Source organism: Piliocolobus tephrosceles, chromosome X (assembly GCF_002776525.5).
Source record: "Piliocolobus tephrosceles isolate RC106 chromosome X, ASM277652v3, whole genome shotgun sequence".
Classification (NCBI taxonomy): domain Eukaryota; kingdom Metazoa; phylum Chordata; class Mammalia; order Primates; family Cercopithecidae; genus Piliocolobus; species Piliocolobus tephrosceles.
The window spans coordinates 18,303,177-18,322,324 of NC_045455.1; the positions used below are offsets into that span (position 1 = coordinate 18,303,177).

At 42.8% G+C, this 19,148-nt stretch overlaps 1 protein-coding gene across 2 annotated transcripts in view; it reads left to right on the top strand.

Annotated features, from left to right (window-relative positions):
- LOC113219497 (zinc finger protein DZIP1) overlaps nt 1-19,148 on the top strand; it is a 62,630-nt gene that overhangs the window by 26,374 nt on the left and 17,108 nt on the right. For both annotated transcript variants that reach the window (XM_026446550.1, XM_026446553.1), the window contains exons 11-15: nt 5,684-5,824; nt 6,370-6,418; nt 8,355-8,411; nt 11,733-11,789; nt 18,433-18,492. In XM_026446550.1, the coding sequence (XP_026302335.1) occupies nt 5,684-5,824; nt 6,370-6,418; nt 8,355-8,411; nt 11,733-11,789; nt 18,433-18,492 (364 nt within the window). The remainder of the gene's footprint in view (nt 1-5,683; nt 5,825-6,369; nt 6,419-8,354; nt 8,412-11,732; nt 11,790-18,432; nt 18,493-19,148) is intronic.

The following is a 19,148-nucleotide window of genomic DNA, read 5'->3' on the forward strand; positions in this document are numbered from 1 at the left end:
GCTCATCTTGATTCCACCTTTCTCTCTCAATCTCTGAGTCCAGGCTGTCTGCAGGGCTCGCTGTATGGAACCAGTTCTTCTGTTTCCTGTTGCCTCTACCACTAACTAAGCCTCCATTTCTGAATGGGCCCCAGGGTGGGTCTCCTCAATTCCAGCCTTCCCGTTCCTTAGTTTGCTCTCCACAGAGCCAGAAAAATAACCTGGCTGCTGGCCACCATTCTAGCCTCAGCCTGACCACTCCCACCCCCCGGAACCTCCTCCTTCCAGCTACAATTCTAATTCTAATTCTGCTAATTTTTAGAACATTCTGGCCTTTTCCTCTTTTATACCTGGTTGTCATTGTTGGGAAGCCCTTCCACTTTCTCTTCACATGGCTACCTCCTTGCCCTCGGTATGAGTTTTCTATTCTGTGTAGCAAATGACCACAAATTGAGTGGTTGAAAGTGGCATGTATTTCTCTTCTCAATGTATAGGAGTCCAGGCAGGGCTTGGCTGGGCTCAGGGACTCATAGGCTGCATTGAGAGTGTCAGCTGGGCTGTGTTCCTGTCTGGGGTTCCTTGTGGTTATTTGAAGGGCTGAAACTATCAGGTCCCAGAGGCTACTGCTTCTCCATAGCAGTACATAGCATGACAACTTCAAGGCCAGCTAGAGTGTGTCTCTCTTGCTTACATTCTCCCCCTTCAGGAAGGGCCTGGGACTTCTTACTTTTTGTTTGTTTTCTTTTTGGTGGGACAGAGTCTCACTCTATTGCCCAGGCTGGAGTGCGGTGATGCCATTTGGGCTCACTGCAACCTCCGCTTCCTGGGTTCAAGTGATTGTCCTGCCTCAGCCTCCTGAGTAGCTGGGATTATGTGCCATCATGCTGAGCTAATTTTTGTATTTTTAGTAGAGACGGGGTTTCACCTTGTTGGCTTGGCTGGTCTCAACCTTCTGACCTCAGGTGATCCACCTGCCTTGACCTCCCGAAGTGTAGGGATTACAGGCGTGAGCCACCACGCCCAGCCTGGAACTTCTTTAGGGGGCTCACCTGAATAAGACAGGCCCACACAGGATAATCTTCCTTTTCATAACCTCAAAGTCTGCAGATTTGGGACTGCAATTGCATCTCCAAAGTCCCTTCACCTTTGCCATATTCTGTGGTTGCATTGTGAAAAGCACAATGTTCTCTTCAGACCAAGGGACAGCATCACACAGGGGTGTACACCAGGAGTGCAACCTTGAGAGCCCCCTGGGAACCCTGCCTACCCCACTGCCTCTGGTCTCTGGGTCCTGGTCACCTGATGTCACTCTATCCAAGTAGGTAGTCCCTTTTCTTTATTATTCCCATCACATCTCAAGCAGAGCTCTGAGCATTATTTTAAATAGTTTACTTGCTTATGTTTTTCCTTGTTTATTATCTGTCTCTCCAATCATATCCTTGGCCCTCTGAGTAAAGGGCTCTATCTGTTTCGCTCTCCATTGTCTTCCCAGCATCCACTCATGTGCCTGAAATGTGGTTGGCACTCGCTATGCACTTGCAGAATGAATGTGGAAGGTAGCTAGACGTCTAGCCAGGGCATCATTCAGCCTTGTTTTCATAGTTGGAGAAAGGCTGATTGTAGGGTTCAGAAGAGCAGGGTTACCAGAGTTGTCTGGAGGTCTAAGCACCATCTTCTGTAGGGTGGACACTAGTCCAGATTTCCACCCTGCACCTAGGGAGCTTCCCCCGTGGCAATTACTGTGTAGTCAGGACGATGGCGTTCACCTCCCAGCATATTTTATCTACGGCAGCTGAGATGCAGGATCCCAGGAGCAGTGGACAGTAGTTTCTCCGTACCACAAGCGGCTCCACTGTGCAAGGAGTGTTCTCCTTTGTCCCCCTGCATTACGCGGAAGCAAAAGTGGCCCGTTCTTACAGTTAATGTCCTGGTGTCCTGGTGCTGACTCACTGGCTCTCAGCTGCGCACATTTCTCCTCATCAGGGTGTTTTGTTTTGTTTTGTTTCGTTTCGAAAGCTGATTAACCAGCATACCATTGGTTTCATGGGAACATTTAGAAATAAATGGATACTTGTAGTTGCCATGTACTTAATCCTTCTAAGAGTTCTATGAGGTAGGTGCTGTCACCCATTTTACAGTTGAGGAAACAGGGGCTTAGACAGATGCTGTCTTGCCCACAGTCGCTGGTGTTTGAATGCAGGCCCTGTGTACTCCAGGGCCTACCACACTGGCTGGCCTGTCTAGCTCCAGGCACTTACCAGTGAAGCTCCCAGCTGGGAAGGAAAATAGGCAGCGACAGCTTCGAGTGGTTGCTTTTCTGTAAGAACGCAGGATCTTTTCTTTGGTTGCTCTGATATGGTAATCCCTAACCAGGATGCACTTCAGAATTATCTGAGACTGTTTTCCAAAGTACACGTGACCAGCTCCACTCCCTGAGATCTTGATTTAGTAGGTAAGTCTGGGACACATGGATTTTGGAAATAAACCAAAACCCACCCAGGCTATTCTGTTTTGGATCTATGGTTTGAACCACTGCTCTTAGATCATTAAAATCCCTACTCTTATTCTTCAAGCCATTTTTCTAGCATTGGTATTTAGGGACAGAATTCAGGTTTCTTTATTAATCGGTTGAGGGGGGGCGGATTTTTGGTTAAAGCCATCTGTGTTTCAAGCAGCTGTGGGAATTTCAGTGGCCTCTGGCTGGAATAGAAAGCGAGTTACAGTTTTTACACTTTGTCATTGTGAGTCGTGATGGAGAGAAAGACTGACGGTTGTCACCGAGGAAGAAGGTAAGGCCTTTACTGGTTTTGAGTGGGGCACACACCTCATGTACTGGGTACGTGAGGGGGATTTCTGCCACCACTAGGCTGCACTCCTTCCTTGCCTATTGGTTTGGCTTGTTTAGAAGCTGCTTACCTCTCCCTTCTTTTCTCTTAAACCCTAACAGAGGGGTGAATTCAATCAGGTTTAGTAATCTCTGCCTGAGACCTAACTATTAATTATTCCACATGATTGGTGCCTGCTATTCCCACAATGCACATATTGTATTTCTCTGTTTAGGGGAAGTTGCATTTGCCAACTTTCTATTGATTTACCTAGATTCTTGGCAATTTTTTTTTTGTTTTAAATAACATTGGTAAGAGTTCAGAGGCAGTCACAGATAAGCGATGGCATGCCCTTTTTACCCAACAGAAGACTCTTGAGAGCTTGGGAGGTTGTCATATGGTCACATAATGAAGGAAGGGAGGATGGGGTGATGTGGACCAGTAGGGAAAAATGCGTAGTGCTTGAAATGGGATAATAGAAAATGGGCTCATGAGCTGCAACTTCAAAATAATTTCTGGCTGTGTTTGCCTAGACCCTCTCCATTCCTCTCTCCACGAAGTTAGATTTTCCCACATCTCCTTTGTTCCTGGGGTCTGGAGCAACTCCCTGTGTAGTTGATGAAGGCCAAGATCCTAAACCTCCATCCAGCAGCCTGGACATTTTTACTGGCTTTTCCTTCTATTTTCCAGCTCAGCATTTCCCAGACTGCTTTGGAGGCCACTTTTCCAGGGGCCTGTAAGGATGAAAGCTCTTGGCAATGCCCTCCTTGGGGGAGGTTCTTAGTATCCACTAGGATAGGAAAGATTCTTTTTAGGTTTCACTTAGAAAATCTTTCTAGATTGGTTCCACCCAGTGTTTGCCCAGCCTCATAGGAGCACAGAGATTTCAGAGGCAAGGCCATGCAGGATGCTAAGACACTTTTTTTTTTTTTTTTTTGAGAGAGGGTCTTACTCTCTCGCCCGGGCTGGAGTGCAGTGGCATGAGCATAGCTCACTGCAGCCCCAACCTCCTGGGGTCAAGCAACCCTTCCACCTCAGCCTCTTGAGGAACTAGGACCACAGGCTCACCCCACCACACCTAGCTTAAGTGTTAAAACTTTTTGTAGAGACAGGGTCTTACTATGTTGCCCACGCTGATCTCCAACTCCTGGACTCCAGCGATTCTCCCTCCTTGGCCTCCCAAAAGAGCACTGACCTTGAAACATGCATGTGAAAGTTTAAGTCTGGGCTCTGTCCCCTTCAGCTGTTTCAATTAGGGCCAGTGACTTTACCTTTCTAGACTTGAGTTTTCCCATCTGTACAATGGGGCCAAAACATGTGTCTATAAAATTGTGGCGTGGACTCAACAAAATGAAGTGCATCTAGTACACAGTGAGTGTTAATTTTCTAAAAGCAAGCAAATGAGGAAATGCTGGTTTAGGTGCCCTTATATACTCATCTCAGGCATGGATACTTCCTGCTCCTTTATTTGATCAGCATACCCTGTCACTACTTCCAGGCCGTAGACTTGGAATGTCCTTCACCCCAATTATCAAGCCTTTTTTTTTTAAATTTTTTATTTTTTTGAGATAGAATCTCACTCTGTCGCCCAGGCTGGAGTGCAATGACATGATCTCAGCTCACTGCAGCCTCTGCCTCCTGGATTCAAAAGTTCTCCTGCCTCAGCCTCCCAAGTAGCTGGGATTACAGGCGCCCGCCACCACACCTGGCTGATTTTTGTATTTTTATTAGAGATGGGGTTTTGCCATTTTGGCCAGGCTGGTCTCAAACTCCTGACCTCAAGTGATCTGCCTGCCTCGGCCTCCCAAAGTGTTGGGATTACAGGCATGAGCCATGGTGCCTGACCTCAAGCACCCCCCACCCTTTTTTTTTTTTTTTAACCTTCTCTGTTTAAACAACTACTGAAATTGCTTTAAGCACCTTTCCTTCAATTATTGAAAACAAATTCTTGAATTCTTTTTGTCCAGTCTATGATCTTCCATGACATTATCTCGAAAGATGAATATATCTGTGTGTCTCTGTCCTCTGCTTCTCTCCCTTTCTTTCCCTCCCTTCCTCTTTCCCTCGAATCCCCATCATCGCCCTTCTTTTTCTCAGTAAACATTTATCAGTAAACATTTCTCAGAGAACCTGCTAAGGGCTAGGGATTGGGCTAGTTTCTGGGAATATAAAATAATTAAGATGTGGCTGGGCACGGTGGCTCACACCTATAATCCCAACACTTTGGGAGGCCAAGGCGGGTGGATCACCTGAGGTCAGGAGTTCGAGACCAGCCTGGTTAACATGGTGAAACCCCATCTCTACTAAAAATACAACATTTAGCCAGGTGTGGTTGTGTGGGCCTGTAATCCCAGCTGCTCAGGAGGCTGAGGCAGGAGAATTGCTTGAACCCAGGAGGCAGAGGCCGTAGTGAGCCAAGATTGCTCCACTGCACTCCAGCCTGGGTGACAGAGCGAGACTCCATGTAAAAAAAAAAAAAAAAAATTAAGAAGTGCTCTCTGGCCTAGGATGGGCCAGGTGGCATGTGAAGGACAAGACTGCAGGAAAAATTTAGTACTGAGGGTCCGAGCCACTCTACAGGAGAAGCCTGAATCCTTTATCATTGCTCATCATGTGTTATTTCATGTTATGTGCTCTAGTTGGCTCAGCTGCTCCCAGTATCAGCATTGTCTGGGGTCATGAGCTCCTTTGGGAACACAGATGAAGCACCTAGAGCAGCCAGGGTCAGGATCTACCGTGATCAAAGATTTATTCAATGACTTGATGTGCATGGATAGCATCCGGCCAGCAAAACAGGCAGGGCATGTACCTGAAATCTGGAGAATGAAGACATTTGACTTGCAGCTTACAGACAGATGCCTTTCTTAACTTTTTTTCAGCTCCTGTCACATATAGAGAAACTTCGAACCTCAATGATAGATGATCTAAATGCAAGCAATGTTTTCTACAAGAAAAGGATAGAAGAGCTAGGGCAGAGACTTCAGGAGCAGAACGAGCTGATTATAACTCAGAGACAGCAGGTATGTCTGGCGACAATGTGGCACCGTGCTTCTTTAAGCAACGCAGTCTGCCTAAGAACATGTGTTTTTTACTTTAGAGCATTTGTAAGTGGTATAAGGTGAGGAAGATGGAATATTTTTCCCCTTGTGATTGCTTGTAAAAGCTAGTGCAATAAAATACATTTTTAAAAGGTATTTAAAAGTAATATGTTGAAGATTTATACAGTTAAAGTTCAAAATTAATTTGATTTGAAGGTAAATAAGAATTTCATTCAGTAATTACCCTGAGAAGCAGCCAAATCCAGATGCAACTTAAAAAAACTTTTTTTGTTATTTTATTTTAGACTCAAGGTGTACATAGACAGGTTTTTTACATGAATATATTGTGTAATGGTGAGGTTTGGGTAATAACTTTTGCCTCTATGCTTTTAAAGTCCACATGCCCTATGTCCCTGGATGATTTAGTGAAAAGGTTAATTTACTAACAACATTATCTGTCCATTATCCCATGTGTGTGTCCCTGTCTAACTTCAGACATATCACTAGAAGACTGTATTTCTTTGCAGATTAAAGACTTTACCTGTAATCCATTAAACAGTGTCAGTGAACCCAAAGGTAAGTGGATGGGATCCTGGTGCCGGCGGCGAGGGGACCTCCCCAACTGCGCTGGGCTTCAGAAGAACGTGGGTCCCACTTGTTTATGTGTGCTAAGATGGCATTCTTCTTGTTGTATTGATTTGGTAGGTCCGTCCGTCCTCTATTATTCTAATTTGAGAGATTTGTTACCACAACCCAGAAAGGTGAAGAATTTAAAAAATCTAAACTATCACATAGTTGTTTCATTTTTTAAATCGGAGTACTATTAGGCACATAATACCTACTTGGGAACCATTTGCCTCTTAACTTATACACTGTAGAACAGAGTTCTGTGTATAAAAGCACAGGGTCTGTTGACAGGTTGGGTTCACCTACCATCTCTGGCACTTCATAGCTTTGTGAATCTCTGCCTCAGTTTCCTCAGCTTTATAGTAGGAATATGAATAGTGTTTCAGTCTGTTTTCTCTGCTATAATAGCATACCACAGACTAGTATTTATAAAGAAACAAAGTTTCTGGAGGCTAGGAAACCCAAGAGCATGGTGCTGACGTCTGGTGAGGGTCAGCCTATGGTGCAAGGCATCACCTGGCCAGCTAATGCATGAGACAGAGAAAGGAAATTGGTCCAAACTCATCTTTTAAAATCAGGAACCCACTCTCAATAACCAACCCATTCCTGCCACTATTGCCACGTAACATTGTTACAATGGCAGTTAAATTTCAACTTGCATTTTTGAGGGGACATTCAAGTCATAGCAAATAGTAACTATATCATAGGCTTGTTATGAGGATTAAATGGGATAATATACCTATTAAGCCCTCATTAAGTTAGCCATTATTATTGATATTAAGCTCTTGTTAGGCCAGGCATAGTAGCTCACGTTTGTAATCCCTGCACTTTAGGAGGCCAAGGCAGGAAGATCACTTGAGGCCAGGAGTTCGAGACTAGCCTGGACAACATAGCGAGTCCCCCTTCTCTAAAAACAAAAAATAAAAAATGAGCTGTGCATGGTGGCAGGTACCTGTAGTCACAGCTACTGAGGAGGCTGGGGTGGAAGAATCACTCGAGCCCAGAAATTCAAGGCTGCAGTGAGCTGTGATTCCACTACTGCACTCAAGCCTGGGTGACAGTGTGAGACACACATCTCTGAAAAAGCAAAAACCAAAGAACTCTTAATTATTCTAAAGTGTTATAAAGGCTTGCTGCATTTTTCTCAACTGTGGCTGTTTTGGGGTTATAGGTTTGTTCTATGCTTAGTGGGAATATGCACAACCTACTGACTGCACCAGTGATAGCCTGCCTACCTCCCTCCGTATCATTCAAGAACTGTCTCTCTTTCTCTCTCTGTCTCTCTCTCTCTCTCCCCCTCCCTCCCTCCCTCCTTCTCTCTCTGTCACACATACACACAGTAAACCAGTCAAGACCAGGGCAACAGCTGACTTTGCAAAAGAAAAAAAAAATAAAAAAGAGACCAGAAGGGAGACTGGAAGCCACAGGTTCAGGGTCTCACTTCTGCCTAGTTTTTTCCCGGTGATTCCAGTCCTGGTTCCTGCACGTCTCAGGTTGTTGAGGCATCTTTGTCTATTTGAGGGATGCCAAGTGGGGGTGGTGCTGGGGTGTATGCGCTGGGTTTCCTCCCTCTTGTTTTGAGATAGAGTTGAGGAAAGAGGGTTGTGGTTCCCTTTAACTCCTCTCCAAATAACAAGAGCTCAGGTAGGGAGGAATACTTGCAAAATTAACTAGATATCATAAATATTTGACTGCAAAATAATTCTGGGAAAAATTTAGCTTCAGAAAGATTAATGTTACACGTATTTATTCTCCTGGTGATGTGCTATATATTGGTACATTTCATTTATTGTTTTTCATGGGGGCACAAATTAGGATAAGCGCTACAAAAATTTAATCCATAGCTTGTGATTTTTTTTGTTCATTTATTTTTCTGTCATTTCAGGAAATCCTTTAGCCTGGCAGGCTTTTGAATCTCAGCCAACTGCTCCAGCTGTGCCTAGTAAGTTCCTATAATAGATGCAGGGCTCCAAAGGTATCTTTAAAATGCTAAACCAAAACATAACTTTTACTTACTATTTTTCAAGACTTTTCTTTGAAAACCAGTGTATTTAGAGGTCGCATAATGATTTATTTTGATTCTTGGTTTTGACCTCGTTCTAAAACTCAAGACTGAATATCCACGTGATATTGTGGTGATTTTGATTAGCTATAGCTATTATTTCACAATTTGTCTAAAAAGGGATGACTAAAAACTCCTTGGCATCACTTTAGTTTATACTTGTAGACTTCTCAAAGTGACACACTGGGTGACTGTGTGACTGTGTGTGGTGTCACCACACTTTGAAACTGCTGACACTCTTACTGCTGCAGGCTTTGACAGGTGTCCTGTCTGTCCTCACTTGTGGTCAGCCTGGCCATCTGCTCTATCTCCCAGAGCTGTCAAGATTCTGCAGTAAACCAAAAGGACATAATCTTTACAGTTTAGAAACTGACAGGTCGTTGTTTAAAAATACTAGCTAAATAGTTGAGATAGTTTTGCTTCCATTCAGGAAGGAGTAAGGGCAGATAGCCGTGCCATGTGCACGGCGATATGACCACAAGAGGAGTATGGGCTGAGGCTGAGCACAGGGAGACGGCACCACACACATGGGCCTAGGGATCTCAAGAGCACTGTGTAGTGACCAAAGGACATTCTTGACCATGTTTTGGAATTTGGCACTACTGGCCAGAAAATGCTGATGCTTTTAACCTCTCAGTCTTCTCGGAGGCTTCTTGAAGCCTCTCGTTGCTTCTTGGAGCTGAAGAAGTTAAGCAGTAGTTAAGGAGAGGAGCGAAGTTTAAGTGCCAAGAGCAGGGTTGAGAGAGTAAGAGATGCTGAACTTATAGCTTATGAAATGAAGGAAAAAACACATTTCAGAGAAGGATGGAAAGGTCAAATACTAAATTATTCAAACAAACAATCTTCAGCAGCTGACCAAACTCAAATATATACGCAGAAAAAAACAAAACAAAACCCAAGGCTATATTTAGTTACAGTGGTTTCCTCCAAATGGAGTATGCAAAATTATCTATTGGAATATGGGAAAAAATTATGAGAGATTATTTTTATGTATTAATAAATCTCATCCTTTTACTTTTTTCAAATTTTGTTTTAAAATGTACATATTCGTATTATAGTACATATAAAATTCATTTAAATAAATATGTGTATTTCTGGGGGATCTTTTACTGATTGGGGAATGTTGTCAAAAACTACGGATGCCACTGGCTCTAGAAAATTCCAAAAATAATAACAAAAAAATAGGCCCATAGCCCCAAAGGTAGGGGGTCCCTTCCAAGTGAGGCCCTGGCTCATCCCATTCCTCTTCCCAGCATACAAAAGGATCTAAAAGCCAAGGTTCTAACGATGGCAGGGAAGTTTTCATCACTTAAAAGAAAACATACACTCTAAGATCAGAAAATCTAAATCACAAAGTGAAAGTCAGCTTAGGAGATATGCAATAAATAAATCAGACCTATACCCAGTAAAATGAAGATTTGTAATGTCTAATATAAGGCAGATATGGTCAAACCTGTTGATTCCACCTGTCTATACCCTTGGTGGTTTAGACACTAGTCAGTCATTTACTGATTTATTACCCTTTCATAATAAGGGAATGAATTCTGTAGTTTAGAGAAAAGACCAAATTGTGATCAATTTTAACAGCATCAGATCTTTTTTTTCCTGTAAAAGGCCAGATAGTGATTTACATTAGGCTTCACAGGCTAGATGGTCTGTTTTGCAACTACTCAGCTCTGCCATTGTAGTGCAAAATCAGTCATAGACAATACTTAAGTGAAGGAGCCATGTTCCAATAAAAACAGGCAGTGGACTGGCTATGTCTCATGGGCTATAGTTTGCCAGAACTTGATCTAGATTGTGCAAGTTGCAAATGGGTACAAAGGCAGTATTTCCAGAGTTTGTTAGCAATTTACAAATAGGAATAGAACACTTTCACTAGAAGCCATTGTGAAGATAAAAAATGTATACCTACAGAAGTAGCTGATGGCCGGGCGTAGTGGCTCATGCCTGTAATCCTAGCACTTTGGGAGGCCGAGGCAGGAGGATCACTTGAGGTCGCCAGTTCGAGACCAGCCTAGCCAACATGGTGAAACCCCGTCTCTACTAAAAATACAAAAATTAGCTGGGCATGGTGCTGCATGCCTGTAGTCCCAGTTACTTGGGAGGCTGAGGCAGGAGAGTCGCTTGAGCCCAGGAGGCGAAGGTTGTAGTGAGCTGAGATCACGCCACTGCACTCCAGCCTGGGCAATGGGAGTGAAACTCTATTTCAAAAAAAAGTAGCTGAGGTTTGTGGCCAGTACTTTTTAGGGTAAGATTAGAATTAAAAGTCTGTCTTGATAAAATAAGGAAGCAGTAAACTAATAGACCAATACTGTTTAGTAAAAACAAACTGGACAAATAAATAGTCCAGAGAGGACTCTCAGATAAGAATTGTCAAATATTTGAAGAAGGCCGTGGAATCTAATTTTCTGGAGAAATTTAAATTGGAGAGCATTTAGTTTTACTTAAGTTGGGCAAACCTCTTTCCACAGGCAGTGACTAAATTAATAGCTTCACATAATGTCTTCCAGCCCAGTGATTAGAGTACTTTTCAAAACTGGTTTATTGTGCGTGAATGTTCATTGCAGCATTATTCATAATAGCTAAACAGTGGAAACAACTTATAGGTCCATCAACTAATGAAAAGGTAAATAAAATGTGGTCAGTTTATAAAACAGAACATTATTTGCCCATAAAAATCCATACTGATATTTATATACATGCTACAGCATGGGTGAACCTTGATAACATTGTGTTAAGTGAGCAAATCCAGATGCAAAGGACTACATATTGTATAGCTTCATTTACTATATGAAATGTCAATAATGGGCAAATTCATAGAGATGGATAGTAGATTAATTGTTGCCTGGGGATGGGGAAGGGGCAGAAATGAGGTGTGATGGGTATTGGGCATGGGTATTTTGAGGGAGGTGATGAAGAAAATGTTCTAGAAGTGGACAGTGGTTGTGGTTGCACAGTCCTGTAAGTATGCTAAAAAACCACTGAATTGTATATTTTTAAAAGGTGAACATATCTCCATAAAGCTGTTATGAATATAAGTTTATGTTAGTTGTGTAATATCTTTGTCACTTGAAATATTTGTCCCTTATGGTCTGTATGTATCTTGACTAATTTGAGGCATATTTGGCTATCATCATGTTCGGATGCTTATGCTTTAATTATGGAACCTCTGAGTTTTTCCTTTTTATGCTGTTTCAGTGAATGCCCCAGCCCTGCACACTTCAGAAACTAAATCTAGTCTGCCAATGGCACAAGGTAAGTTTCAGTAATAGTCTCAGCGTTTTATGTGCAGTTGCCACCCGGAGTTAGATAACTTATTAACCAAAAGTGATTCTGTGGAGGTAATTTATAATAAAACAGGAAACATTTTAGTGATTGTAAAAACAGTTATTAAAACTGCAGTCTTCGTGTGTAATATTGTTGTAAACTGGACATATCCCCCAAAGTCTTAAAGTATAAAAGGTGTATATAGGTATAAAAGGTTGCTGGACTCACAAGTAGAGATTTTAACTTTGAGTAGTGTCTTGATTATTTATGATTTTTGTGGAAAGTAGTAGGTGTTGGGTAAGAATGGTCTGCTACCAGACCAGCCAACCAGCACATGCCACAGGGCGTATGTGGTTGTTTTTATAACTTTCAATGTGGCAGCAAGTCACCTTTTCTAAACAAACAGTTTGAATGACTGGTTGGGAAAATCTAGAAAAGACTTGTAATGGAAACTAAAGGAAATGGGTAGGAACCACTGGGTGAAATCATTGCCAGGCTTCAGTTCTTGGACCAGATCAAAAGGGTGATAATTGTTATTAACATGATCCAATAGACGGGCTGAATATTTGTAGCTGTATTTCACTTTTTATACAGTTAAAGTGATTACAGTTTTTATAGTATGTTCTTTAATATGATGTTTTCCTGTAGTCTGTTGGATATTACAAATGCATTAAGATGGGAGAAGGGCTATCTTTTTCCTGTCTCACATACAGTTGCTGTGGAATCCAATGATTACTTCAGTCTTCTTTCATTTTTGGTCTTTTAAAAAGGTTACACTTAAATCCATGATCTAACTGGTCAGTATAGTGGCACTTTTTGTCTTCACAAATACCATGGTCTGTATACCATGAACTTTAGTAATAATCCTTTTTACTCATGACTGACTCATGAAGTGTTTATTGCACCTTATTTTTTTTCCCGAAGATCACTTCAGGTGGATCAGTTGTCTTGTGTATGTGATCACAATATGTGATGTATAAATTCTCCACATATTGATCTTCTTATTTACAAGTGTTTAGAGCATGCAGTTTTTTCCTTTAGATCAGTAACAGATGAAAGCACATTGGACATAAATAAATTTGCTTTAATATTGAATGTATAAGAAAAGTATCTAGTAATCATTCGGTATTCATATTATTTTATGTCAGGTCTAAAATCTCTCTGTTGCGTCCTTTTGTGAAGCACTACTGGCCACTTCTCTTTTGTACTTCAACAGTGTATTTTAGTTTCTTTTACTTCCCCACCCCTCTACTTTGTTATTGTTAGCTTTCTGTATGACATTACACAAGGTCCCAGTTTCTTTGTCATATATTTTTGTTGCTAACTAAGGGACACCCTGGTAGGTACATTAAGCTGTCAGGGGTTAATTCAAGGGTTTGGACAAATCGATCATTTCTAAAGCATGTGTTCTTGGAGACCCTACCCTCACTGGCCCAGAGTTGCATGAATCAGTCATGCCCCCTTCCTGGCATCTGCTGGGATTGAAATGCTAGTTTTAAATGCCAACCAGACCTGGCACAGGGCCTACAGCCCTTGGATGGGGATCAAAGCTGATTCGTGAGCATCTCAGTGGGCAGAAGCTAGGAAGGGACTTGGCCAGGGCCTGCCAACGTCCCCCACCCCATCAGGCCAGCTTCCCCAGGGCGGCAGGGGCAGGGCAGGTTAGTCATGGATTGCATAATGTTTATTCGCCCGTTCACTCTCTGTCCTTTGTTCCATCTCAAAGCTTGATGAGGTTCTTTACCATGAAAAATCTCACGATTCCTTACCTTTGGGGGTTGGGTCCCCTGGGAAACAGACTGATACAGAAGTTTACAGGTGGGACGGGGGTTGCCCTCGGACAGCACCTGTGAGAGAAGCAGTGTTGGGTGAAGGGGACATTAAACCCAGGTGCAGCTGCAGTAGAGGCCTCAGCCAGCCCTGCCTCAGAGCTGCAGAGCTGGGATGAGTGCTTCGGCTTGTCCTCCACTGAGGCAGGGGTGGGGGCCATTGCCCCTTGCATTGATTTGTCATCTGATGGGGGCTGCCCCGAGGAGAGAGTGAGCTAAAGCAGCCTGGAAGGAATTCCACTGTAAGCTGCTAGGAGCCAGCATTGCCAGTGCTTCTGTCCTGATAGGATCTAGGTAAAATGGGAGCCCTGATGGCTCCCTGCTTTCAACTCTGCTACACGAGCTGAACAGACAGTAGGTTCTGATTCGAAGGCAGTTGATAGGATGAAACACGGGTTCTGGAGAAGATAAACAATCAGGTTCTGATTCGAAGGCAGTTGATAGGATGAAACACGGGTTCTGGAGAAGATAAAAAAATCAGGTTCTGATTTGAAGGCAGTTGATAGGATGAAACACGGGTTCTGGAGAAGATAAACAATCATGCTTGATTCCCATCCCCTAGTATGTGTTTTTACTGGACAAACCTCAAATAACTTTTTGTAGTATTTTCACCACTGGAGACCACTTTGCTCTTTGCTCATGGAGTTGTGACTAAATGGTGGTATTAGGATGCCCAGAAAATAAAGTAGACTTTGTTGCTGTTAAACTGACCCATACACCAATTGCTTAGGTTGCCTGACCTGATAATATGGCCCACTTTTAGAGCGACGAGTGCAGTGAGGATGCAAAATAACCACTTTTCCCAAAGTCTATGGGCACCTGCTAGGTTCTACCTACATGTGAAGCCCTCCTTTAATTTGGCCTATAAATTGTGAGGGGCTTGTGTATACGTGACTTTAATTGTATATAGCTACAATGATGACCACAAAAACTGGAAACTATTTTTTTTTTTTTTTGACACTGGGCATTTCTCTGTCGCCCAGGCTGGAATGTGGTGGTATGATCATAGTTCACTGCAGCCTCAACCTTCCGGGCTCAAGTGATCCTCCCACGTAGTTGAGACTGCAGGGGTGCACCACCATACCTGACTAATTTTTAAATTTATTGTATAGACAGCATGTCATTATGTTGCCGAGGCTAGTTTCAAACACCTGGACTCAAGTGATCCTCCCACTCAGCCTTCCAAAGTGCTAGGACCACAGGTGTGACCCACTGCACCCAACTTAGAAACATTTTTATTAGACTTTACAGTTATTATGTTTTGCCCTCAAAGCAAGTATTCTACATCTTGAAATACTGCAACTTAACACAAGCAATAGTTTATTGTCCAATACATGACAGGTGGTGTGCTCCAGACTTCTGGTGTATTGTGTCTCTTGATGGAAAGAAAGATGGCTTCCCCCTCTGGACACCACTGGCCCAAATAGTGTTACAGAAGTGCGATGGGGACTGTTGAAAGGAAGTCTCAGTTCAGTGGAATTCCACCCTGTAAAGGAGAATGGGCCTGTTCCCTGTCAGGTGACCATGCTTACGTGCAGTCACAGGAGGAAATGTTTGGATATGCCAATAGGATCTCCTAGACATACATCCTGGAAAAGCTCAGAAGAGTCTTCAGTGAACATGTCTTTGACAGGAGTTAACATGCCACACGTAGTTATCTGTTTCTCTAGCGGTGTTTCGTCACTCCTGCTTTCCTTCCTTCACCGACCACTGGGTAATGACAACTGTGGGACACTCCTGAGGGTAACACCAAGGCGGGCATGACAGAGATACAGAAATGAATCAGAAGGTAACTTCTGAATCAAATGTAACTTCCCCAAGGAACTTATAGCTTATAAAGGAGACCACATGTTTATAATTATGGTGCAAGGTGAGAGCCACTGAGAAATGAAATGGGTATCCAGGCAGGGGAGAGATTTTCTCCATTTGGGAGACTCTGGGAAGACTTCCTGGCGTAGCTGATATTTGGCCGTTTGAGCCGAGTAGGAGGTGAATATATTGGGATGGCATCCTAGGCAAAGCCAACAGTAAGAAGGAAAAGGTGGCAGGAAAGCACTAGATGTGAATTAGCAGTGCAGAGTAATTACTTGGCCACGTATAGAGAAGAGGAGGAGATGTGAAGGAAGTGAGATTGGTTGAGGGCGTTCATGGCAGCTGTTGAGTGCCAGGCTGCAGCTGTCCAGGGTCGTTCTTGGGGCAATGTGTAGCTGCTGAGTGTTCTTGAGGCTGGGCTTGCAGAATTGGAGAGCTGGGCTATGGGAGGCTTGGCCTGACCAGAGCGTCTCCAAAGAATCTGAGCTGGGGAGACCAGTTGTGGGTGTGGGTAATCCTGCATTTGAGATTCCTCCCCAGGAGTCTGGGTTGTGGTGACGAGAGTGGAGAAGGAGTGGACAGACCAGCAGTTTGGTGGAGCTGGCAGAAAGGCTGAGCAGGTGATTGGGGACCAGGGCCAAGGCCAAGGAAGGTCAGAGCACAGTGAACTCTAATAATGGGTGGACAGCGGTGGCATTTGAAGAAGTCAGGAAGACAAGCTTAGTGAGCGCCAGTGGGCAGGCATCATTGCTTTGTGGCCAAGTGGCCAGACTTTGGAAGCAGGCAATCTGGATTCACAGCCCAGCCCTAAGCTGTGGGCTTAGGGACTTTTCCTACCGAGTGCAGAGAGCATCCATGGCTACCGTAGTGGCCATTGTGATGGGCCAGCAAGGCACAAGCCACTGAGTAAGCTCTGGCCATTGTTAGCTTCTAAGGTAGGCACAGTGAAGTCCAGCCGAAGTCAGCCAGGGGCAAAAGGGCAGGGCTAGTTAGAGGACCAAGATCCTTTCTTCTGGAGACAACGGCAGGAAACTGACAAGGATTTTTTTGAAAGCCTCTGGCAAGTTCATGGGAGACTCAGACCTCTGAGTGTTTTGACTCTCTCCCTGGATCTCAGCTCAGGACAGGTTCTGGGATGTTTGAAGGCTAGACTGGTAGCTTACAAAGCACGAGCAGGGCAGGTCCTTCCCTCCTGATATAGGACGTCAGCCTGCTTGTTTTGGGAGCTGGGATGTGGCCAGTCTCACTTTCCCAAGCCCTTGTGATGGAAGCCATGTTCGGGAATCCCCCCTTCTACCAGAACTCTTCCTCTCTACACAGAGGGAAACATGTCAGAACCTGGCAGTTATCCTGACTCTAGAGAAATAAGTCATAGGAGTATCCCTGCAATAAAATAATAAATATGTGTGAGATGATTTCATGGAAATTTTAGTAAAAATTTCCTTGTGACCTTGTTTTGATCACAAGTACAATAAAATACAAATGGTGTGACTTTTTAAAATCTGAAATTAGTTATCCTCCTTAAATCTCTGTTTTCAGCTGTTCAAACTAGTCATATAGTCTATTTGTATAATTTTTAAAAATCTTAATGCTCTATAACAAATTTGAAAAGCACATTTTTGGTGGTCAGCAGTTGTGGTACCTAGTGGGCTTAAATGCTTCTTCATGGCTATGTCCACACTTCAGCATTAAGGTGGTCTTAGTCATAGGCTGCATTCCAGAAGTTCACTTGAAAGTAGTTTCAGATGCATTTCTCCCATACAGCCAATGTTACATACATTGACTAGGTTGCTGGCTAAGCTGTAAGAACCTATCTATATATACCTAAATCTGTCTCTCTTTCTCTCTATCATCTCTCTGTCATTTATCTATCTGAAATAGAGTTCTAGAAATACCCTTTAATGAATAAAAAGCCAGACCCTTTAAAGTGGGAAGCATTAAATTTGAGATACCACACATGTGGATCCCTGCCCAGCCACCTGACGAGCACTCAGTAACTGTTGGCCATTTTTACCCTGGCTCGTCACCCACTCCCAGGTCTGGTGGTGGAATGAAATGACCTCCCACTTGGAGGTAAAAGTGGAGAGCTGGTGGGGGGAAGTGCACCGTATCAGTCTCCAAGCTGAAGGTGAGTGAACCATGCACCAACTTTGCTGGTTGCATTTCATTCCATGTCTAATGCCTGACCACCATCATTAAACCTTCACCCAAAACCTGACCTTCCCCATGAAGGAAATTTCCTTCAGTTGATGGAATAGGGTTTGGTTTTATGCCTGCTGCTGACAGGTTTCCTTGTGTATACATATAACATTTCTCTGGGAATAGTCATCCAAAGACCTCATCTCCCCTGAGTGCGCTTGCTGCTCTAGGGTGAGATTGGGAAGAGTCCTTCCTCATCTGCCCAGCTGTGGGTCCAGGGCATTCTCCAGTCCCGGAACTAGGTCTTGAAATGTATCCATGCAGGTGTCGAAGAATGGCTCTCCGTCTTGCTGCTGACCTCTCTCCTGTCGTTCCCCTTTTATCTTCTTGGTCTTACCACTTGAAAACCATGGGGTTAGCACCGGGAACAAGTGGGAATCCCAGGGCTTTGGAAATTTTTTATGTTTTTGTAGTTGAAATATTTTCATTAATTTTCTGTTTAGCCACTTGATCGAAATACTTTATAAGTAATGAAGATCTTTTGCAGTTGTGCCCTTGTGTCATAAAAGGCTATTGCATACTAGGTTGATGAATAAGAAACTCTAACTTAATTATTTAAAACTATAATTTCTGTAGAGTTTAGTTAATGGAAAGCACATAGAAATTGAAGATACCATGAAAAGGTGACCATCTTTGACTGATTGCCTCAACATTTTTTCCTCAGTAAATATTTGCTATTTAGGCATGATTAAAATACCATGGAATTATATCTTTCCAAATCATTTGAAAGGAAACTAATGTTACTTTGCTGTTGTCCTGTTTGTACTGTTCTTATTTTTCCTTGTTAATAGAACAGGCATTCCCGTCGCACATACTGGAACCCATAGAAGAACTTTCAGAGGAAGAAAAAGGTAACAAAGGGCTTAATCAGGTTTACCTGCGCATATTATATTTATATACCAAAACCCAGGCCTGGAAAATATGAGCCAGTGGTTTTTATTCCACTACATCAAAATTAGGAAAGACATTTAGATTTGGATTTTACTTCCAACCCACATGGAGTATTCTGTTATCCTATTCTCCTAACATTCTGTTCTGCTTTCCTCTGCTTCACAGTATTCTTACGCAAGCAGATAAGAAATTTTCTGTGTCAGGGAACTTGAAAAAATATTTAAGTCTTTATTTTAATGCAGATTTTTCTGATGAGATGACATATTGACACACACATGTGTACTAGATGATCTGAAAAGATTTGTGTCATAGTGGTGATTTATCATAACCTTAATCTGAAATGAATTGGTGAAATGCTTATTTCCAAATTATTTTTAATAGCAAGAAAAGCATAATGTCTAAGTTCTGGATGTGGAATATTTATGTGCAAAACAATATCTTTATGGTGGAATTTGGGAGCTGTTACGGGTGTTGGGAGATAATTATTACTGCTTACTCATTTTATTTAATAGTCCTAAAAATTATTTTCTGTTGATCAGTTTTTAAAATTTATGAAGAAAGCTTTACTTATGAGGACCATTTTCTAATGCTAGATTTGTAGATTTTGAAAACAATT